The sequence below is a fragment of the Pseudophryne corroboree genome, chromosome 8 (genome assembly GCF_028390025.1).
Source record: "Pseudophryne corroboree isolate aPseCor3 chromosome 8, aPseCor3.hap2, whole genome shotgun sequence".
Classification (NCBI taxonomy): domain Eukaryota; kingdom Metazoa; phylum Chordata; class Amphibia; order Anura; family Myobatrachidae; genus Pseudophryne; species Pseudophryne corroboree.
Genome location: NC_086451.1, coordinates 403,004,131 through 403,029,053, shown reverse-complemented (window position 1 = coordinate 403,029,053; position 24,923 = coordinate 403,004,131). Strand labels below are relative to the sequence as shown.

The 24,923-nt window shown below is 45.3% G+C and overlaps 1 protein-coding gene across 1 annotated transcript in view; it reads right to left on the bottom strand.

The window, feature by feature from the left end:
- Positions 1–24,923, bottom strand: part of LOC134949308 (cytochrome P450 2A5-like) — a 164,682-nt gene that overhangs the window by 34,147 nt on the left and 105,612 nt on the right. The window contains exons 4-6 of the mRNA XM_063937805.1: positions 6,867–7,027; positions 2,971–3,147; positions 2,712–2,853 (exon numbers count right to left, since the gene is read on the bottom strand). Of these exons, the coding sequence (XP_063793875.1) occupies positions 2,712–2,853; positions 2,971–3,147; positions 6,867–7,027 (480 nt within the window). The remainder of the gene's footprint in view (positions 1–2,711; positions 2,854–2,970; positions 3,148–6,866; positions 7,028–24,923) is intronic.

Below are 24,923 nucleotides of genomic sequence, written 5' to 3'. Positions count from 1 at the left end.
GAGTATAACCCTATCTTCAAAGACCAAGGTATCACTCCTGTGTTGGCTGCACAGCTCTCACCTCCTAGAGGGGTGCAGGTTCGGGATACAGGACTGGATCCTAGTGACCACGGATGCAAGCCTCCGAGGCTGGGGGGCAGTCACAATGGGAGAAAACTTCCAAGGAAGATAGTCAAGTCAGGAAACTTGTCTCCACATAAATCTTCCGGAGTTGAGGGCCATTTACAATGGCCTTCTGCAAGCAGAACATCTACTTCTAAATCTGCCTGTACTGATCCAGTCGGACAATGTAACAGCAGTAGCATACATAAACCGTCGGGGTGGAACGAAAAGCAGAGCAGCAATGGCAGAAGCTACAAGGATTTTCCATTGGGCGGAAAAGCATACAATCGCTCTGTCAGCGATCTTCATTCCAGGAGTGGACAACTGGGAAGCAGACTTCCTCAGCACACACGATCTCCATCCAGGAGAGTGGGGCCTCCACCAAGAAGTCTTCGCAGAGGCGACAGGTCGTTGTGGAGTTCCTCAAGTAGACATGATGGCATCTCGTCTCAACAAGAAGCTTCAGAGATATTGTTTCAGGTCAAGGGACCCTCAAGCAATTGCAGTGGATGCTCTGGTGACACCATGGGAGTTTCAGTCGGTGTGTGTATTCCCTCCACTTCCTCCATTCCAAAAGTTCTAAAGATCATAAGAAGAACAAGGATCTGGGAGATCCTCATTGTCCCAGACTGGCCAAGGAGGGCTTGGTATCCAGATCTTCAGGAATTACTCATAGGAGATCCCTGGCCTCTTCCTCTGCGCGAGGACCTGTTACAACAGGGGCCGTGCATGTATCAGGACTTACCGTGGCTACGTTTGATGGCATGGCAGTTGAGCGCAAAATCCTAGCCCATAAGGGTATTCCCAGGGAAGTCACTCCCACACTTATTCAAGCCAGAAAAGGGGTACGTCTAAACAATACCACCATATTTGGAGGAAATATGTTTCTTGTTGTGAATCCAAGGGAGCTCCTATGGAAGAGTTTTGGCTAGGACGTTTTCTCCATTTTCTACAAGCAGGTGTGAATGCGGGCCTAAAATTGGGCTCAATTAAGGTACAAATTTCAGCCTTATCGGTTTTCTTTCAGAAACAATTGGCCTCCCTTCCAGAAGTTCAGACTTTTGTGAAAGGCGTGTTGCACATCCAACCTCCATTTTTGCCTCCAGTGGCACCATGGGATCTTAATGTGGTGTTGCAGTTCCTTCAATCACATTGGTTTGAACCTTTACGGAAGGTGGAGTTGAAATTCGTCACTTGGAAAGTGGTCATCCTGTTTGCCTTGGCATCTGCAAGGCGGGTGTCTAAGTTGGCGGCCTTGTCTCACAAGAGCCCTTATTTGATCTTCCATGAAGATAGAGCTGAATTGAGGACACATCAACAATTTCTACAGAATGTGGTTTCCTCTTTCCACATGAACCAACCTATTGTGGTGCCTGTGGCTACTGACGCCTTTGCTGAGTCAAAATCTCTGGATGTGGTCAGAGCTTTGAAGATTTATGTCGCCAGAACGGATCAGATTAGGAAAACAGAGGCTCTGCTCCTAACAAGGTTGGGTGTCCTGCTTCCAAGCAGACCATTGCACGCTGGATCTGTAACACGATTCAGCAGGCTCATTCCACAGCTGGATTGCTGTTACCGGAATCGGTGAAGGCCCATTCTACTAGAAAGGTGGGCTCATCCTGGGCGGCTGCCCGGGGGGTCTCGGCATTGCAACTTTGCCGAGCAGCTACTTGATCGGGGTCAAACACATTTGCAAAGTTCTACAAGTTTGACACCTTTGCTGATGAAGACCTTAAGTTTGGTCAATCGGTGCTGCAGAGTCATCCGCACTCTCCCGCCCATTCTAGAGCTTTGGTATAACCCAATGGTTTTGTGGTGTCCCCAGCATCATCTAGGACGTATGATAAAATAGGATTTTAATACCTACTAGTAAATCCTTTTCTCTTAGTCCATAGAGGATGCTGGGCGCCCATCCCAGTGCATACTGTATCTGCAGTTATTAGTTGTGGTTACACACATGTTGTGTTACGTTTAATGTCAGCATGTTGCTGCAATTGTTCATGCCGTTGGCTTGTGTTCTGTTGAATGCCACGTTGTGCGGCATGCTTGAGGTGTGAGCTGGTATGAATCTCACCTTAGTTTAACAATACATCCTTTCCTCGAAATGTCCGTCTCCCTGGGCACAGTTCCTATAACTGGAGTCTGGAGGAGGGTCATAGAGGGAAGAGCCAGGTCACACCCTTTCAAAGTCTTAAAGTGCCCATGTCTCCTGCAGATCCCGTCTTTACCCCATGGTTCTATGGTATCCCCAGCATCCTCTATGGACTAAGAGAAAAGGATTTACCGGTAGGTATTAAAATCTTATTTTTAGTCTAAAGGAGCCTTTATTTACATTATATACCTTTTTTTTTGTTTTTCAGGCATACTAGGACTTTAGCTCCCAAACCAGCATGTTTGCTCACTTGAGATAATTCCAGGAGTCATTTTAATATGTTATCAGCTAAGGGAGAGTTTAAGTGTGATATTTCTCAGAGAAATAGCTGGCAGTGTGCGGTGTCATCGTCTACAAATTGGAGTATGTTACAGATTCTTCAGTGGGAAGTACTTAACATATGTTCAATGTACTCTTTTTTAAAATTTTATTATGCTGGAATAAGCAGCAAAGTTACCTTGTATCTCAGGGTACTTCTGCAGAATCAGAAAGCCATATGCTAATGTTACACTTGTAGTTTCTGTCCCAGCAAAGAACAGGTCAATTACTGTCCCCCATAAGTTCTCCTCGTGAAATTCTGTGTTTGAGTTCTTTATTTCCTAAAAGATGTTTAATGATTTTGTCAGTAGTACAATACATTAAGCACATCCACTCGTTTTTAGTGGTGTGTTATTGTACTTGTTCCCATTTTATTCCAAGATATTCCACACACTTACCTCTTCCATCCTTATGAGGAAACAGTCTATAAGGTCTCGTGGGCAGTTCTTATCCAGTGTGTTTCTGTGAGAACTCACCATGTCCATCACAAAGTCTTTTATTTTTTGGAAAGTTAGAAACATATTTTGGTGAGGGCCAGGGACATAGGTCATCAAGGTTGGAAATAAACCGAGAATCTGAAATAGAATATGATATAGAAAAACAATAGAATATATTGTATATTAGAATATAACGTTCAGAAATTAGATCCATTTATAAAAGAGTTGAGTTTATTAAAATCTTGAAATAATTGTCCATCCAGAAATATGGGTCTTGCAATAAAAAAACCTAGGATGTCAAAGATGAGTTGGGATTGAAATGTCAGCAGTTGGGATGCTGATGGTCAGAAGACCAACCGCAGCTTCCTGATATTCAGAATCCTGACAGGGGGAGGAAAATATACAAACTTTCCACCACTTGCCCTTTAATTCTAACCCTCCCTTCTTGCAACCTAAACCTACCTTCCCACCCCCGCTGTCTAATCCTAACCATCCCCGGTGGTGCCTAAATTTAACACCCCCCACCTACAGAATAACCCTAACCCTCCTTGGGGGTGGCTAAGCCTAACCTCCCCTCCCCGCAGCCTAACTCTTACCCCAACAGGCTGCAGCCTAACCCTCCCCTTGCAGCCTAAACCTAACCTCCCCTGCAGCTTACCTGTCCAGCGGCTCGGCAGATGCTCGTTCGAGAACATTGCGGTTGGGATTCCATTGCCAGGCTGGTAACCCTGTTCAAGATGCTGATGTTGGCTTTCCGAATAGTGTTGGGATTCCGGCATTAGTACTCTGACTGCCATGATCCCAACAGCCGGGATCCTGCTGGGATCCAATCAAAGATAGCCAGTTTTTCTCCCTTATTCTACCACATATCATACAATGAGTTTACTTAACTCACTGTATGATTTAAAGCACACATATTCATATTTCAATAGTTCCGAATGCAAACTTATCACAGAGCTTATTTTTTTCTCTTATTACATTTTTTAAATCAACTTTGGTGACAATTAAAACAGTTTCGATTAAAACGGAAATAGAATCATAAATTTCCCATTCTCTCTTGGCTCGCACAATGATGGCATTACATTTGTTTACATTTCCATCACTATATCAGTGTAGAAGGCTTACTAAAACATACTGGAGCTGCATATAGCAGGTGTACTTAGATCTGTATAGTCTTAAGTTTCACTATACTGTAGTTATTTTTTTTATCCACAAAAAAATTGACATGTACTGTATAAATTAGTAGAGCTAAAAGTGACTGCAATCAGAGCAGATAAACCATTCAACTTGATGTTAGCAGTGCACGAAGAAAACTCTTTTTAAATCTTTATTTCACCTTCACAATTCAAGAAAATATTTCTGGAGAAAATGATTTACTGTACATGTAGAATTTTAATATCATTTTAGTATTACAGTTGTATAGATATGCTAGTCAGTTAAATCCTTAAATAGTTTAGTTTTAAATAAATAAAGCTGACTTTACTTTCTCCTTATACAAGACTCTGTGTCTTTATTTACTGTTGGGAACGGTTGTACTGGTTAACCCTGGTACTGTCAGGAGGGGGCATTCATCAGGTGATGGGGGGTTTATTAGGATGGAATGCATTATATATGCATGTAGGTGACTAAACAGCTGAGCCTGGGAATGCTTACCTCTGGGCAAGGAAGTGTTAATGTTTCTGTAGGAGGCTTTGTGTGAGGTGGGGTGAGGCTGGTTTGGCCTATAGAATTAGAGATAGGGGCTGGGGTTTCAGGTCCATCTCATATTGCTATAGGTGCCCATTTTAAGGATATTTTTCCTGGTGGACATTAAACACCCTCCCTCCCTGTGTAGTTGTCTATTGTTGGTGTCAGCTTTCGTGGTGGGAAAGTACAGTTGCAGTTGCCATCTGTTTTTGTGAGCTTGAGGTCCTCTCCTCTCCAATACATGTCTTATTTTACCCTACCGGGGTCAGCAGCACCAGGGGTCCAGGTGGGCCTCATGTTGTTGTGCCATTGGGGTGGGAGGTGGATACCTCGAGCAGGGTTATGGGGCTGGCTGGTCTCCCCCCATGTGGAAAATTGAGGTGGGTATGCAGTTGGTGATATTGCACTGTGGGGGCCATTCTTTATGTGCCATCATACTTATTCTTGTTTCCTTTCTTCCTCTTTCATTTTAGTATTAAAGTTATATAGATATGCTAGTTAGTTAAATCCTTAAATAGTTTAATTTTAAATAAATAAAGCAGCCCTTACTTTCCCCTTATACAAGTCTCTGTGTCTTTATTTACTGTTGGGTACGGTTGTATTGGTTAACTCTGCTACTGTCTGGGGGGGGGGCATTCATCAGGTGATGGCGGTTTATCATCCCACCATGTCTCCGTGATACATATACTGTAATATCATATTTGTTCCTTCATTACAAGCATTTCTTATTCCTCCATTTAGGCCTGAATAGCTTTGTGCGTTTGCAGGCATACACTTTAAGTTAGTAATACCATACCTCCCAAATGTCCCGATTTTCGCGGGACAGTCCCGTTTTTTGGGGACTGTCCCGCTGTCCCACCCGCGGGCCGCAGTGTCCCGCGGTGGGGGGGGGCAGTTGGGAGTCTCTGTCTCTCGCTGCCCTGCTTAGCAGAGCAGCGGTGAATAGACGCTGTGTGCATGCGCACAGCGTCTATTCACTGGAGACAGAGGGAGAGGGGGCATGCCAGTGGCTCACAGAGTGCTGGGCATGCCCCCTCAGTAACGAAAACGGGGGGGTGGCTCGCGATCGCGGGTCCTCCACGAAGCCACGCCCCCTTTCCACAGACCACGCCCCCTTTCCGGGAGCACGCGCGGCGAAGCCGTGCGTGTGTCCCTCTTACTGCAAGGGCAAAGTTGGGAGGTATGGTGATACCCTTATCTATTTGTCTATTCATTGGTATCCTTTTCATTCTTAATTTACCATTCACTGATTTTCCAATTCTAGCTGTTCTTTCCCTCCCGCCTTCTCCACCCCCATTATATCTAATACCTCCCCCCTTGCTGCACTCACTAATGTTCATGTAGCTTCTGTCTAATCCCTCCTCCCAGACATCTAGTTTAAAATCTCCTCAAACCTTCTAACCATCCTTCCCCCCAGCACTGCTGCCCCCTCCTCATTCAGGTGCAATCCATTGCGGTAATAGTGGGAACTTCTACAGCAGTGTTTTAGAAAGAATATCATGAACAATATTTGATTTGCATGGTAGAAAGAAAATGATGGATATATTTGGAGTTATATCAGCAAAATGTGGCTACATTAATGAGTCCAGATTATTATTTTTTTTACTTTTTTTTCAATATACAAAGGTTTGTTTGTTTGTTTTATGCTTTAATTTCAGAGTACATTGAGGCATTAAATTGTATAAAATTCTATAAAAAAATTGAAAAATTTGGGATATTCTAAAACTTTTGACCAGTAGTGTATATACAGTATATTTATATGTTATTTTATTCATTAATACAATAAATGCTTTAAATCTGGACAGGTTTATTAGTTAAATGTAATGTAATGATTTTAGATATTAAATGCCATTGCAATCTATTTATTTAATAATTTATTTGCTAATGCAATATAAATTTGTTTAGTTCTCTAGAGATCACACAACCTCTTTGTATATACTAGCTAATAACTGTTATTTTTATGCACAATTTAGTGCCATGAGATACTGTAGTTGTTTGTTGTTGCTATTATTCTTTCTTTGTCATGTATATGTTTTTGCTAGATTAGAATTTCATCACTGATGTGGATGTAAACTGTAGAGGAAATGATAAAAAAAAAGGAATTAAAATCCTGACTGTTTATGTCTCATGCGCTGGTTCCTTCAGGTTCTCAGATGTTTTCTAATAATTACCTGACCAAAGCTGGAATTCATCAACTCAACAAAATTTCTGATTTGTGACAAGTGGGTCAGGAATTTCTTGTCCTCGTAGTCAAATCTCTCACCAAACGCCATGGAACAAATAACATTGGAAGTCGCCAGTTGCAGTAGATATGCTGGGTCAAATGGGGTGCCTGCAGTTTAGTAAAGAAGCCAAGTCAGTATTTAAATTCACAATAAAAATTTGTAGTAATGGCAATGGGTGAAAGAAATACATGTTATTAAAGAATATTATTGAACGCTTCTCTCTACTTCCCTAGTGACACAATAAGACATATTGGTCTGGATTCAGTGGTAGAACTAAATTGAATGTAATACCAATGATTGCACAGTTGAGGGATTATTTGCTACTGTGCATGTGCACATTTTTCTGGAACTCCCTTCGGCATATGCAGTAACCTGACTTAACGCATAAAGGTTCTATTGCATATGGGATCGCTGGTATCACAAATGGAGTAATCAAATGATGGGCATTCCTGGGCAGTCACTGGGGGTTGGGGGGTAGCCCAAAATGTACACAAAAACAAATCCACCAAATGGTCATGTTATGATAATGTTGTAGGTGTATCCGGGAAATGGGCTGCGTTCTCTGGCATACTGTATAGTCACTTACACAGAGTGTTCAGATGTAGACAATACAATGAAACAAATAGATTGGAAACCTGAAATGTGTGCAAGGCAGGTTTAACAAGTCAAATTCCCTAAACAGGTGTAACTACACCCAATACAAATATTCAATCCAAGCTTGATAGGGAATTTACACCTGTTTACAAAGGAAAGACATATAGTCTAAAGGGCTGTGCACAAGCTTTTAGAGTTTTTATAGCGGTAATAGATCATGAAAACCAGCCTTGAGAAATCTATTTAAATAGGTCTAACATCCTATACTGTAGTAGGTTGGGCTGGAGGTGCGCCAGTAAGCATAATACAATAACTAAAAAAGGGGGAAAAGAGGAGAAAGACCACTAGTTGGTCGTCCTCTAAAGAAGGCTTACTTTGTGGTGCACTCTTTTATTGTAAATATGTATTCTGTGTTAAATTAAAACTTACCATTTATTATAGGAAATTTTAAAATTATGTTGACAATAAGACATACACAACACAAAGGGATCTACAATGGATCTATAAATATTCGTAATGACCGTGTATCAACACATCAGAAGAATATATCATTGTTAAGATACAAACTACCTCTCAATAGGAATTTCCGCCAAACCATTGTAAAAGTAAAATTAAGGTGAAAATATCGACAATCAAAAATTATTTAGGGGTAATAGTAAAATCAAGGAGATCTCCCCCAAATTATAATTCGATCTCATGCGAAAATATACTTAGATTATTGCAACTACCTGCAATAACTGTGTACAATCCTTAAAATCGTGCGTAGTAATACACCCAAAAGGGACATAGGGGGTCATTCCGAGTTGTTCGCTCTGTAATTTTCTTCGCATCGCAGTGATTTTCCGCTAACTGCGCATGCGCAATGTTCGCACTGCGACTGCGCCAAGTAAATTTGCTATGCAGTTAGGTATTTTACTCACGGCATTACGAGGTTTTTTCTTCGTTCTGGTGATCGTAATGTGATTGACAGGAAGTGGGTGTTTCTGGGCGGAAACAGGCCGTTTTATGGGAGTGTTTGTAAAAACGCTACCGTTTCTGGGAAAAACACGGGAGTGGCTGGAGAAACGGAGGAGTGTCTGAGCGAACGCTGGGTGTGTTTGCGACGTCAAACCAGGAACGACAAGCACTGAACTGATCGCACTGGCAGAGTAAGTCTCGAGCTACTCAGAAACTGCACAGAGAAGTCTTTTCGCAATATTGCGAATCTTTCGTTCGCAATTTTGAGAAGCTAAGATTCACACCCAGTAGACGGCGGCTTAGCGTGTGCAAAGCTGCTAAAAGCAGCTTGCGAGCGAACAACTCGGAATGACCCCCATAGGTGGTTTTGGCAGATATTGAGCACATCAGAGTCTCGTAGAGTTGTGATTTAATTAGAGATGAGCGGGTTCAGTTTGCCGAGAACCGAACCCTACCGAACTCCAAGTGTCAAACGCGGTTCCGAGCACGGCTCGGTTATTCCCGCCTGACTCGGAAAACCCGAACGAGGCAAAACGTCATCATCCCGCTGTCGGATTCTCGCGGGATTTGGATTCCATATAAAGAACCGCGCGTCGCCGCCATTTTCACTCGGGCATTGTAGAGAGTACAGAGAGGACGTGGCTACGTTCTCTCAATGTCAGTTCTCAGTATCAGTGCTCAGTATCAGTGCTCACTGTCTTGTGCTGCTCAGTAATACTAGTACAGTGTCTTGTGCTGCATCTTGCTGCTGTAAGGTGCTGTGGTAGTAGTGTCCTGTGACTGTGCATTGGTCATCATCATTCCAGTCACAGTGGTATCTGGGGGTGACAATTCCAGAGTGCTTTTGTGCTGCTTACTAATACTAATACTAGTACAGTGTCTTGTGCTGCATCGTGCTGCTCAGTGTCAGTTCTCAGTAGTATCATCATTGCTCAGTATCACTGCTCAGTAGTATCATCAGCGCTCAGTGCCTTGTGCTGCATTGTGCTGCTCAGTGTCAGTTATCAGTAGTATCAGTGCTCAGTATCACTGCTCAGTAGTATCATCAGTGCTCAGTAACACTGGTCAGTGCTCATTGTCTTGTGCTGCATCATGCTGCTCAGTGTCAGTTCTCAGTATCACTGCTCAGTAGTATCATCAGTGCCCAGTATCACTGCTCAGTAGTATCATCAGTGCTCAGTATCACTCGTCAGTGCTCAGTGTCTTGTGCTGCATCGTGCTGCTCAGTGTCAGTTCTCAGTATCACTGCTCAGTAGTATCACCTGTGCTCAGTATCACTGCTCCGTTTTATGATCTGTGCTCAGTATCACTGCTCAGTAGTATCATCAGTGCTCAGTATCACTCGTCAGTGCTCAGTGTCTTGTGCTACATCGTGCTGCTCAGTGTCAGTTCTCAGTATCACTGCTCAGTAGTATCACCTGTGCTCAGTATCACTGCTCCGTTTTATCAACTGTGCTCAGTATCACTGGTCAGTGCTCAGTGTCTTGTGCTGCATCATGCTTCTCAGTGTCAGTTCTCACTATCACTGCTCAGTAGTATCATCAGTGCTCAGTATCACTGCTCAGTAGTATCATCAGTGCTCAGTATCAATGGTCAGTGCTCAGTGTCTCATGCTTTATTGTGCTGCTCAGTGTCAGTTCTCAGTATCACTGCTCAGTAGTATCATCAGTGCTCAGTATCACTGCTCAGTAGTATCATCAGTGCTTAGTATCACTGGTCAGTGCTCAGTGTCTTGTGCTGCATCGTGCTGCTCAGTGTCATTTTTGAGTATCACTGCTCTGTAGTATCATCACTGCTCAGTATCACTGCTAAGTAGTATCATCAGTGCTCAGTATCACTGCTCAGTAGTATCATCAGTGCTCAGTATCACTGGTCAGTGCTCAGTTCTCAGTGTCTTGTGCTGCTCAGTGTCAGTTCTCAGTATCATTGCTCAGTAATATCATCAGTGCTTAGTATCACTACTCAGTGCTCAGTTTCTTGTGCTGCATCTTACTGCTGTAGGGTGCTGTGGTAGCATCCTGTCACTGTGCATAGGTCATCATCATTCCAGTCACAGTGGTATCTGGTATCTATCTAGTGGTATCTAATTTCAGACATTACTGCCGTCTAATTCCAGATATATTACTGGCATATATAACCACACATTAAAAAACGGAGAACAAAAATTTGGAGGGTAAAATAGGGAAAGATCAAGATCCACTTCCAACTAGTGCTGAAGCTGCTGCCACTAGACATGGCAGAGTTGATGAAATGCCATCAACGTCATCTGCCAAGGCCGATGCCCAATGTCATAGTAGAGAGCATGTAAAATCCAAAAAGCAAAAGTTCAGTAAAATGACCCAAAAATCTAAATTAAAATCATCTGAGGAGAAGCGTAAACTTGCCAATATGCCATTTACGACACGGAGTGGCAAGGAATGGCTAAGACCCTCTCCTATGTTCCTCATGAGTAGTGGTTCAGCTTCCCATGACGATGGAAGCACTCATCCTCCCGCTAGAAAAATGAAAAGAGTTAAGCTGGCAAAAGCACAGCAAAGAACTGTGCGTTCTAAATCCCAAATCCCCAAGGAGAGTCGAAATGTGTCAGCGGGTGCGATGCCTGACCTTCCCAACACTGGATGGGAAGAGGTGGCTCTTTCCACCATTTGCACACTCTCTGCAAGTGCTGGAAGGAGCACCCACAGTCCAGTTCCTGGAAATTATTGTTATTGAGGTTAATAATACTATAGGATCAAAATTACCCCCAAATTCTATGATTTTAGCTGTTTTTGAGGTTTTTTTTTAATCACCCAAATCCAAAACACATCCAAATCCAAAGCCCGAAAGGGTGGTTTTGCCAAAATACGTCCAAATCCAAAACACGACCGTGGACCCCAATCCAAAACCAAAACACAAAACACGAAAAATGCCCGCTGCACATCTCTAGATTTAATATAAGAAGACTAATTTACAAATTGATGTTAACCCCTATGTGCTCAATAAACACATAGCTCTTACAATGTATCCCTAAAAGTTACTCAATGATGTAACACCTCAGAAAATGTCTACCATGTTATACGGTAACCTGTGGCTGTACTGGTGATGGATATGGTTTTACGATTGTTCAAAATGCAGTATAACTACTGTTTCTTAATTGATTAAACCTTCAAATATCTTATAAATCAGGCTATTACTCAAGTATACTAATTGCCTGCCTGGTTGAATCTCCTATTGATTCAAATTTGGCCAGGATTATTGTGGTACCAGGACTGACATGCAGCATATGGATGTTCCTACTAGTATGGTACCTTTGATGTTTATAGATACAACCGCATTCATACAATTCAACCTGTACTTAAATGCACATTATCCCCTGTTGTCAAGAATATTGGTCATGTAATTTATATCCCACAGTGGTAAATTATAGCAGTATAAATATGACGCTTTGGTTCAGTAGCACAACAGCCCAGTAGCACATTTCTCATAAATAGATATCAATTAATGGTGCACCATATGGTAGAAATAATAAAACTAAAAATTCAAAAAGGTACACCTCCGCAGTCACCAGGTATGGCAATCTATGAGTTCACCATTCATTGTAACCAGCGACAGGTTTAGAAAAAAATGATAGATCACATGATTCATATGTCACAGTGGTGAATCATAACAATGTGGGAAGAATGCTTCAATTAATTAACGCAAGAGCACAATAGCACATTTCCTTTCAATGAATATCGCTTAGTGAAGCATAATATGGTAAAAGTTAAAGCACTTGGAACTCGATATATTGCGTCACCAGGTATAGAAATATACAGGGTCAGCCTTAAATCTCACCAGTAACAAGTTTCGAAAAAGTGTGGTATAATCAATTCCTACAGGTTCAAATAAGATGGAGAACAACCGGAAAAATAGATAGTTAATATCACCATATGTTACATATCCGATATATGGTAACAGCAAATGTTTATATATTAATCTGACAGAGGGAAAGTGTCCCGGCACTATAGGGCTAATTCCCCCTTCTACTGTCGTCCCATGTGCCTGTGGGCAGTGAATGGGGCCGATGAGAGCAGGGTCACGCCAGTGCCGGGACAGAAGAAAGTAGTGTGAGCCGCCTCTGCTATCCCCGTAAAGACTCTCCCCCTCCTCTGTCATGTTAAACACAGTGCAGAGGTGGTAGGAGTTGCCCCGTGGATAAGAGAGCCGCTCTGATACCTAGAAGATGCGTGTGTATAGAGCCATTCAAAGAGCACAGCATTGAGCAGGGAGCTGCTCACGTGTCCAGATGTCGGGTCGGGTTGAAATTCTGCGCCTCCGAAAGCTGTGCATCTGGTGTACCGATAACGTACATTTCACACAGGCTCGTTCACACCGCTCCAGTCTTGAGCACGCAGTGGCAGAATGTCGAAAGTGGCCCACATTTTTGCGGGCCACCGACAGAATCTCCTGCACACCCCTCTCATTTTTCAAAACATTCTGCACCACCAAATTAATTGTATGTGCAAAACATGGGATGTGCTGGAATTTGCCCAGATGTAATACACGCACAATATTGGTGGGGTTGTCCGATATCACAATTCCCCAGGAGAGTCCAATTTGGGTAAGCCATTCTGCGATGATGTTCCTCAGATTCCGTAGTAGGTTGTCAGCTGTGTGCCTCTTATGGAAATCGGTGATACATAGCGTAGCCTGCCTAGGAATGAGTTGGCGTTTGCAAGATGCTGCTACTGGCGCCACTGCGGGAGGCTTTACATCTACCCAGTGGGCTGTTACAGTCATATAGTCCTTAGTCTGCCCTGATTCACTTGTCCACATGTCCGTGATTAAGTGGACAATGGATTCAACCGCATTTTTTTGGACACTGGGGACTCTTTCTGATGTCTGTGTACATTCTCGGTATCGTCTGCCTAGAGATGTGGAACCTAGATGGGATTTGATACCGGGGACACAGTACCTCAAACAAATATTTAAGTGACTCTGAACTAATTATGGATACTGGACACACCTCTAACACCAACATAGCTGTCAAGGCCTCAGTTATATGCTTTGCAAAAGGATGACTGCTGTCATATTTCATCTTCCTCACAAAGGACTGTTGGACAGTCAATTGTTTTCTGGAAGTAGTACAAGTGGTCTTCCGACTTCCCCTCTGAGATAACAATCGACTCCCAGCAGCAACAACAGCAGCGGCAGCAGCAATAGCAGGCGTGCCACTCAAGGATCCTCCGGAGTAATCCCGGTTAGGAGAGGACTCCTCAGTCTTGACAGTGACATGGCCTGCTGGACTACGGACATTCCTGACTGAGGAGGAAGTTGATGTTGAGGGAATTGGAGGTGTGGCTTGCAGGAGCTTGGGTACAGGAGGGAGAAGGGATTTAGGTGTCAGTGGACTGCTTACGCTCTTACCCAAAGTTTCTGAACTTGACAGTGACTTCTGATGAATGCGCAGCAGGTGACGTATAAGGGAGGATGTTCCTAGGAACTTGACAATGACGTCCTTACCGCTACTTATTATGGATTGACAGAGGCAACAGATGGCTTGACACCTGTTGTCCTGATTTGAGGAGAAATAATTCCACACCGAAGAGGTGGCTATTTTGGGAGTTTGCCCAGGCATCACAATGAGCTTCTTCGTCCCAAGGACAACAGGTGTCTCCCCCGGTGCCTGACTTAAACAAACCACATTACCATCAGATCCTCATAGTCAACGTCCTCCTCAGGGCCAGCAACACCCATATCCTCATCCTGGTGTACTTCAACAGTGACATCTTCAATTTGAATATCAGGAACTGGACTGTGTGTGCTCCTTCCAGCACTTGCAGGGGGCGTGCAAATGGTGGAAGGAGCCACCTCTTCCCGTCCAGTGTTGGGAAGGTCAGGCATTACAACCGCCGACACACTTGGACTCTCCTTGGGGATTTGTGATACCATCTCAGAACGCACAGTTCTTTTCTATGCTCTTTCCAACTTAACTCTTTTAATTTTTTTAGCGGGAAGATGAGGGCTTCCATCGTCATGTGAAGCTGAACCACTAGCCATGAACATAGGCCTGGGCCTCAGCCGTTCCTTGCCACTCCGTGTCGTAAATGGCATATTGGCAAGTTTACATTTCTCCTCAGATGATTTAAATTTCTTTTTTTGGTTCTTTTTAATTAACTTTAGCTTTTTGGATTTTACACACCCTCTACTATCACATTGGGCATCGGCCGTGGCAGACGACGTTGATGGCATTTTATCGTGTATGTCATAGCTAGTGGCAGCAGCTTCAGCACTAGGAGGAAGTGGTTCTTCTTGATCTTTCCCTATTTTCTCCTCAAAATTTTTGTTCTCCATTATTTTTTGAGAGTTATATGAGACAATGGCCCTCATTCCGAGTTGTTCGCTCGGTATTTTTCATCGCATCGCAGTGAGAATTCTCTTAGTGCGCATGCGTAATGTTCGCACTGCGCATGCGTCAAGTAACTTTACTAAGAAGAAAGTAATTTTACTCACGGCTTTTTCGTCGCACCGGAGAACGCATTGTGATTGACAGGAAATGGGTGTTACTGGGCGGATGTACGGCGTTTTAGGGGCGTGTGGCTGAAAACGCTACCGTTTCCGGAAAAAACGCAGGCGTGTCTGGAGAAACGGTGGGAGTGCTTGGGCGAACGCTGGGTGTGTTTATGACGTCAGCCGGGACCGAAAAGCACTGAATTGATCGCACAGGCAGAGTAAGTCTGGAGTTACTCAGAAACTGCTAACTCGGTTTTGATCGCAATATTGCGAATACATCGGTCGCACATTTAAGAAGTTTAGATTCACTCCCAGTAGGCGGCGGCTTAGCGTGTGTAACTCTGCTATAATCGCCTTGCGAGCGAACAACTCGGAATGAGGGCCAATATGCATCACAGGAATGACTGGAATTACTGATGACACAGGACACTACCACTGGTCTGATGCAGCCCAACAGGTTGTTATAATTGTTATACTGCAGCAGTGGATATATAGCAGCAGCGTATATCGTCACTGGAATTACTGATGACACAGGACACTACCACTGGTCTGATGCAGCCCAACAGGTTGTTATAATTGTTATACTGCAGCAGTGGATATATAGCAGCAGCGTATATCGTCACTGGAATTACTGATGACACAGGACACTACCACTGGTCTGCACAACATAGCACCACTTTATACAGCTACGCTGGATATATGGCAGCAGAGAACACCAACACTGTGAATGGCTGGACTGATACAGCACAATACACTGACTACACTGGACTGGTCTGCACAACACAGCACCACTTTACAGCTACACTGGATATATCTGCCTGGACAAATACAGCACAATACACTGACTACACTGGACTGGCCTGCACAACACAGCACCACTTTACAGCTACACTGGATATATGGCAGTAGAGAACACTAATACTGTGACTGCCTGGACTGATGCAGCACAACAATACACTGAGTGACTACACTGGACTGGACTGAGCAGCACAACACTTGCCACCTCACTTTCCCACCCCAACACACAGACACTGAACAGTGAGGACACATCCCGTCCTCTCTATACAGTCTCCGAGACTGGAGTGAAAATGGCGGGGACTCGCAGCTCTTTATATGGAATCCAAATCCCGCGAGAATCCGACAGCGGGATGATGACATTTTGCCGCATTCGGGTTTCCAAGTCAAGAGGGAAAATCTGAGCCTGGCTCGGATCCGTGCTCGGAAGGACAAGTTCAGTGGGGTTCGGTTCCGCACCAACTAACCAGTACAAAAATTATATATATATATATATATATATATATACAACAAGCCCAGCAGCGGCAGCACTCACGGGTCTACTCACAGTCAATAAAGTGCATTTATTTAATCACTCAGTGTCCGACGTTTCGGGGCCACAACGCCCCTTTTTCGAGGTGATACACCTCGAAAAAGGGGCGGTGTGGCCCTGAAACGTCGGACACTGAGTGATGAAATAAATGCACTTTATTGACTGTGAGTAGACCCGTGAGTCCCGCCGCTGCTGGGCTTGTTGTATATAGGATTTTTCCGGATGGCACCAGGGCAGTGAACTGTGATAGGAGAGAGTGCCGATTCATTTCTGTGTGTGTATATATATATATATATATATATATATATATATATATATATAGTGTTTATATATATATATATATATATATATAATTATTCTGTTTTAAACTAGCAGCTTATTTCGAACTGTATAGATCACAGGGCTTATTACATTATGACCATGTCATCATTTTCAATACAATACTATAAATGTCAACATGATTAATGTTTGTAAAATATATCAAGCCCAAATGAAATATAATCTATTGGGGGCAGGCAGGCAGGCATGCATTTCAAATATAAGGCTACTGTTAGATATTATATTGTTACACCTGGATCCACTTCTTATTGATAAACACCAGTGACCAGGCTAGCATGCCATTACTAATAGCAATTCCTTTACCATTAACCCTTTCACTGCACTTCTTTTCATCACAAGTGACACCCCCCTTACTGCTCCTCTCTTCCAATGTCATTGTTTTCCATTTTGCCATAGTCCTGGTCCCGTCATGCATGCCCTAACACTTCCCTGTATTTGCGCAGGCAGGTCCGGATTGCCCATCTGGCACTTCTGACAAATGCAAGAAGGGGCGATGGGTTGGTGAGCCGGTCCCGTAATTCAGAGAGCCGGGAAGGCCGTGCGCAGTGCAGCCTCCAGCTCTCCGGCGTTAGACATTCACCCACCCCCCTGCCCGTCTCCATGGAAATGGAGGCATGCCACAAGTTGACTAATGGCACGCTTCCCTCGCTAGTGCACGCGCGCCCCCTTTCCGGGACGAATTTGGCCCCTAGTCTGTCACTGTGCACATTTATACTAGTGATCTATGGTGGTCATTCCGAGTTGATCGCTCGCTAGCAGTTTTAGCAGCCGTGCAAACGCTATGCCGCTGCCCACTGGGAGTGTATTTTAGCTTAGCAGAAGTGCGAACGAAGGGATCGCAGAGCGGCTACAAAATAATTCTGTGCAGTTTCAGAGTAGCTTCAAACCTACTCAGCACTTGCGATCACTTCAGACTTTTCAGTTCCTGATTTGACGTCACAAACACGCCCTGCATTCGCCCAGCCACGCTTGCATTTTTCCTGGCACACCTGCGTTTTTCCGAACACTCCCTGAAAATGGTCAGTTGACACCAGGGACGTGCAGGCAGGGGAGGCAGTGCCTCCCCTGTCATAATGATTAAAATAATAAAAAGAAGATATTTATAACAGTCTGTGATAAATTTCTTCTTTTATTATCTTAATAATTTTCCCCTGTGGTAATGTTAGGCTGGGAGGCAGCGGGAGACGTACCTCCCACACCTAACATTAAAGTCCAGGCAGCGGGGGGCGGGCAGGGGGCGGGGCGCAGCAATGGGCTGTGAAAGCCCATTGAAAAACAATGGGAAAGCGGCACCACTACAGGTGCCTCAATGACAGGGGCGTGCATTCAGCCCCGATGAATGCACGCCCCTGTCAGTCCCCCAGATGTGATTGGCCCAGCGGATCCAGTGCTGGATCCGCTGTCCAATCACTAGCGATCCTCATTCCCAGCTGCAGCAGGCGCCGTGGGCTGTGTGGGCGCCCGCTGCAGCCTGCGCCGCGGACTGACACCAGAGGTCATAATTGACCCCTGGCGTCTGAGCGGCGCTACTATGGGAGAGACATCATGAGTCATGACGTCTCTCCCATAGTACAGCAGAGAGGAGCCGGCGGACGGAGATGGAGGCAGCGCTGCAGTAGCGGTAAGTATGTGTGTGTGTTTTTTTTATTTTTAGGTGTTTGGGGCACTGGCACAGCTACAGGGGGCACAACTACGTACAAGGGGCACAGCTACAGGGGCACAAGTACAAGGGGCACAACTACAAGGGGCACAGCTACAGGGGCACAAGTACAAGGGGCACAAGTACAAGGGGCACAGCACCTGGGGGCACAGCAACTGGGGGCACAACTACAAGGGGCACAGCTACAGGGGGCACAGCACCTGGGGGCACAGCTACAGGGGGCACAGCAACTGGGGGCACAACTACAAGGGGCACAGTAACTGTGGGCACAACTACAAGGGGCACAGCTACAGGGGTCACATCAACTGGGGGCACAACAACAAGGGGCACAACTACAGGGGGCACAACTACAGGGGGCACAACTACAAGGGGCACAGCTACAGGGGGCACAGCAACTGGGGGCACAACTACAAGGGGCACAGCTACAGGGGCCACAGCTACAAGGGGCACAGCTGCAAGGGGCACAATTACAGGGGTCACAACTACTGGGGGCACAGCCACAAGAGGCTCAGCTACTGGGGGCACAATTACAGAGGGCACAGAACCTGGGAGCACTGCAACTGGGGGCACAGCTACAGGGGGCACAGCAACTGGGGGCACAGCTACAGGGGGCGCAGCAACTGGGGGCACAACTGCAAGGGGCACAGCAACTGTGGGCACAACTACAAGGGGCACAGCTACAGGGGGCACAGCACCTGGGGGCACAGCTACAGGGGGCACAACTACAAGGAGCACAGCAACTGTGGGCACAACTACAAGGGGCACAGCAACTGGGGGCACAACTACAAGGGGCACAGCTACAGGGGGCACAGCTACAAGGGGCACAGCTGCAAGGGGCACAATTACAGGGGTCACAACTACTGGGGGCACAGCCACAAGGGGCACAGCTACTGGGGGGCACAATTACAAGGGGCACAACTACTGGGGGCACAGCCACAAGGGCCACAGCTACTGGGGGCACAGCTACTGGGGGCACAATTACAGGGGTCACAACTACTGGGGGCACAGCCACAAGGGGCACAGCTACTGGGGGGCACAATTACAGGGGGCACAACTACTGGGGGCACAGCCACAAGGGCCACAGCTACTGGGGGCACAGCTACTGGGGGCACACCTACAGGGGGCACAACTACAGGGGGCACAGCGACTGAGGGCACAACTACAGGGGTCACAACTACTGGGGGCACAGCTACAGGGGTCAAAGCGACTGGGGGCACAACTACAGGGGTCACAACTACTGGGGGCACATTTACAGGGGTCACAGCGACTGGGGGCACAACTACTCAGGCACTGCTACAGGGTGCACAGCAACTGGGGGCAAAATTACAGGGGTCACAACTACTGGGGGCACAGCCACAAGGGGCACAGCTACAAGGGGCACTTCTACTGGGGGCACAACTACAGGGGTCACAACTACTCGGGGCACTGCTACAAGGAGCACAGCTAAGGGGCACAGCTATTGGGTGCAAAGCTACAAGGGGCACAGCGACTGGGGGCACAGCTACTCAGGGCACTGCTACAAGGGGCACAACTACTGGGGCCACAACCACAAGGAGGCACAGCTACTGGGGGCAAAGCTACAGGGGGCTCAGCGACGGGGCACAGCGACAGGGGGCACAGCGACAGGGGGCACAACTACAGGGGTCACAACTACTCGGGGCACTGCTACAAGAAGCACAGCTAGGGGGCACAGCTATTGGAGGCAAAGCTACAGGGGTCACAACTACTGGGGGCACAGCCAGAAGGGGCAAAGCTACAGGGGGCAAAGCTACAAGGGGCACAACTACTCGGGGCACTGCTACTGGGGGCACTGCTACAGGGGGCAAAGCTACTGGGGGCAAAGCTACTGGGGGCAAAGCTAGAGGGGTCACAACTACTGGGGGCACAGTTGCTGGGCTCACAACTATTGGGGGTGCCTGCTCCATCCTCCCAGTCAGGGCCGTTTCTTGGGGTAGGCGAGCAGTGCAACCGCACCGGCGCCCGCCGCGACACTAACTGTGGCTCCCAGCTTCCCCCTCCTATTTCTCCACGAGTAACCCGTTCGGGGGGCGGAGTTTCACGGAATCACGCGGTTGCGTCGTTACATCACGACGCAACCCCGTCACTCCGCGAAACTCCCCGAAGAGCGGTAATCGCCTCTGTAAGTATTCTCTCTCTCTCTCTCTCTCTCAATGTGTAAAATGGGGACACCTGCCGTAATGTGTGAAATGGGGACTCTTGCCTGTTGTAGTGTGGGGATTTAATGTATCAAGGGCATTGCGGTGTGTGGCATAATATGTTGCAGGGGGCATTACTGTGTGGGGCTTAATATGGTAGAATTTTTTTTCCTGTGGTGGTCGTCTTCTGTTGGAGCAGGGTCAAAAAATGGATTGTGAGGTAGTCTTTTCAGACGAGGCCATGCCCATTTAAATGAGGCCACACCCATTTAGGTGAGGCCACGCCCCCTTGCCGGGTGCGCGCGCACGTTTTTTTTTTTTCATCTAGGTGTGTGTGGGGGGGGAGCACATTTTTTAATGTCATGGGGGCGCATTTTTAAATCTCGCACTGGTAGCCAAATTGGCTAGAAACAGCCCTGCTCCCAGCCAGTAGCAACACTCTCCCCTGTCTGTGCTAACATCTTCCCGCGTCAGCGAGTGCATAATATTCATTCATTTCTCTCCCTCTCTCTCTATCTCTCTCTCTCTCTCCTCCTGTGGAATACTTTGTTTGTAAGTATAATTTTAACTTTTACAGGTACCCCAATTGGATTCTACTGGACAAGTAGACATGATCGGCGTGGGATGTAGGTAAGTAATCTCTCTCTCATTTTTACAGGAACCACCTATTGGATTCTACATGGACAAGTGGACGTGACCGGCGTGGGATGTAGGTAAGTATGTGTGAGTGTGTAAGTGTGTTTTAATACATTTTTACTTTCACGGTGTGTGTGTTGTGTTTTTATTTGGGTATTTTTTCTGTTGTAGAACTACAGGTACCAGCGGGCCCGTTATTTCCCCGCATGCTGGTACTTGAGGTTCATCAAGTACCAGCAAGCGGGAGAGGCTTGCTGGGCCTTGTAGTTCCACAACAAAAAACAATATTCTTTTTTTACACACATGGCTATCAGCCCAGCACCCACCGCCCAGGGGTGCCGGGGACAGCCTCGGGCTTCACCCCTGGCCCTTGGGTGCCTGGAGGTAGGGACCCTTTGATTTAAGGGTCCCCACTCCTCCAGGGAACCCTGATTAGGGGTGACTAGTTGGGGGGTAATGCCACGGCCGCAGGGACCTACATAAATGTGTCCCCCGGCTGTGGCATTATGTCCCTGGCTAGTGGAGCCCGGTGCTGGTTTTAAAAATACGTGGGACCCCTACATCTTTTGTCCCCCATATTTTTGGAACCAGAACCGGTCTAAGAGCCCGGTGCTGGTTGTCTAAATACGGGGAACCCCTGTCCAATTTTTTCCCAGTATTTAAACAACCAGGACCGCCTCAAAGAGCCCGAGGCTGGTTATACTTAGGAGGGGGACCTCGTGCATTTTTTTACATTTTTTAACCCATTCAGACCCTTCTCCATTAAGTTAATGGAAGCCCTGGACAACAAAATTGCATTTGTGTCCTCCTCCCACTCCCTTCCCAGTACCAAACATTAATTATTATTTTTTTTCTATAAAAATGTACAATATATCACAAGTATGATGAGCAGGCAGGCAGCGGGCATTGGCGGCATCGCACTGAGAATCAAATTAGTGGCGGAGGGCTAGGTCAGTTGATGGTGGGCAAGTTTGTAAACCATTGGCGGTGGCAGCGGGCATCGGCTGAGAGGCAGTAGCGGGCATTGGCTCGGCGGTGGTAGGGGTCATCGGCAGGATCCCGTGGACATTATGGCTGTAGTGCCTCACCAGACACTGACCTCACCGCACGCCACTGGTTGACACCCAGAAATGCCCTCATCCTGTCAATCACTCTGCGGCTGCCAGTGCGACCGAAAAGCATCGCTAGACCCTTTGTAAAACTACATCGTTCATTGTAATAGTACGCTGCGCAGAAGTGCCTTTTTTGCCTCATCACTGCACAGTGAACAAATGCAGCTAGCGAACAACTCGGAATTACCCCCTATGTTTTATCCACTTTCTGTATTTATTCCAGCTGTAAAATGGCTCACATACTTTGCTAGTGTTTTTTTTTCCTGCTTTCGATACCAAGAAGTTCAGGCGCTTATAATACCAATTAAAATTAGACAATTGTCTAATTAATAATTCAAGCAGCAATGTGAGTCCAGCTGTGTTTGTGTTAACAGAAAGGTAATTTACCCTACAATTTACCATAAGAAATTGCAAAAGGAATTGACTGACTGCGCTACAGTATATCAATTAGTCGGGTGCATATACCAACTGAAGACACGTGGGTAGTTTAATTCTATTTATATATTTTATACTATATCCATAAACAGAAAAAAAAAATATATGTATATTTTCAATTAAATATTGAACTTTTTCACCTGTACACACATTCATGAGGCATCCAATGCTACTAGTTAGTCGACTAGGTCACATAATATTTTAGAATAAAAAATATTAAAAATGTGTATATTTAAAAAGTCCAGAAAAAACTTGGATTTATAGTGTAGGCATTGCCATGCATTTTCTTCACATTCTCATTAATAGTTTCCTTTAAAAGTGTACAGTTTTTGTTCCTCTTTGGACTGGCTGATAGGGTACAGTGGTTGTTAAAATTGTGAAGCTTACCAGTCCAGAGTGTATACTGTGGGCACAGGTATACGGTACTTGTGGCAGTAGATAATTAGCTCACCTGCCTGCAGGTGTGTATCTAGGGGTCCGAGCTCCCCTGGCAAAATTCACATTATAGCACACGGTATGAGCCAAAATTCACATTATAGCACACAGTATGAACCAAAATTCACATTATAGCACACAGTATGAACCAAAATTTACATTACAGCACACAGAAGGAGCCAAAATTCACATTACAACACACGGTATGAGCCAAAATTCACATTATAGCACACGGTATGAGCCGAAATTCACATTATAGCACACAGTATGAACCAAAATTCACATTATAGCACACAGAATGAGTCGAAATTCACATTTTAGCACACGGTATTAGCCGAAATTCACATTATAGCACACGGTATGAACCGAAATTAACATTATAGCACATGGTCTGAGCTGAAATTCACATTATAGGACATGGTATGAGCCGATATTCACATTATAGTAAACATAGAAACATAGACTTTGACAGCAGATAAAAACCACTTGGCCCATCTAGTCTGCACCTTTTTTTTATCCTATAGGCAATCTCAACCCTGTTTGAACCTTAATTATTTGTAAGGATATTCATATGCCTATCCCAAGCATGTATAAATTGCTCTACAGTATTAGCCTATACCACCTCTGATGGGAGGCTATTCTACTTATCCACTACCCTTTCTGTGAAGTAATTTTTCCATAAATTTCCCCTGAACCTCCCCCGCTCCAGTCTCAGTGTATGTCCTTGAGTTCTAACACTTCTCTTCCTTTGAAGAATTTCCTCCTGAACTTTGTTAAGACCCTTGATATATTTGAAAGTTTCTATCATGTCCCCTCTTTCCCTTCTCTCCTACAAACTATATGTTAAGATCTTTTAGCCTTTCCGTGTAAGTTTTGTGATGTAGGCCATGCACCATTTTAGTTGCCCTTCTTTATACACTCTCTAATGCAGGCATTCCCAACCACGGTCCTCAAGGCACACCAACAGTGCAGGTTTTAGTGATATCCAGGCTGCAGCACAGATGGTTAAATCAAAATAACTGAGCTACTAATTAAGTCACCTGTGGATATCACCTGTGGATATCACTAAAACCTGCACTGTTAGTGTGCCTTGAGGACCGTGGTTGGGAATGCCTGCTCTAATGTATTTATATCCTTCTGGAGATATGGTCTCCAGAACTGGACACAGTATTCCGGATGGGGTCGTACCAATGACCTATACAGTGGCATTATCACTTCTTTTTTCCTGCTACTGATTCCTCTCCCTATGCAACCAAGCATCTGACTTGCCTTTCTCATTGCTTTGTTGCATGCTTTCCTGCCTTCAATTCACTTGAAATAGTGACTCCTAAATCCCTTTCCTCCTCAGTAGTTTCCATTATAGTACCCTTGATACTATATTTAGCCTTTGTGTATTTGATACCCAAGTGCATGATTTTGCATTTTTTAGCATTAAACTGTAGTTGCCACGTTCTTGACTACTTCTCAAGCCTACCTAGGTCATCAATCGTTTGTTTTACCCCTCTTGGTGTGTCTACCCTGTTGCATATCTTTGTATCATCTGCAAAAAGGCATACTTTCCCTTCAATACCATTTGCAATGTCACCAACAAAGATATTTAAGAGAACTGGACTAAGTACAGATCACTGGGGTACTCCACTGATAACAATTCCCTCCTTAGATTGCACTCCATTTACTACAACTGTGTGTTTCCTATCCTGCAACCAGGTTCTTATCCATTTAACTGTTTTATAATCCACCCCCACGCTTTCAAGTTTATTTAGCAGTCTGCAATGTGGGACAGTGTCAAATGCCTTACTAAAGTCTAGATATGCTACATCTACAGCTCCCCCTTGACCTATTATTTTAGTCACAGAGTCAAAAAAGTCAATAAGATTTGTT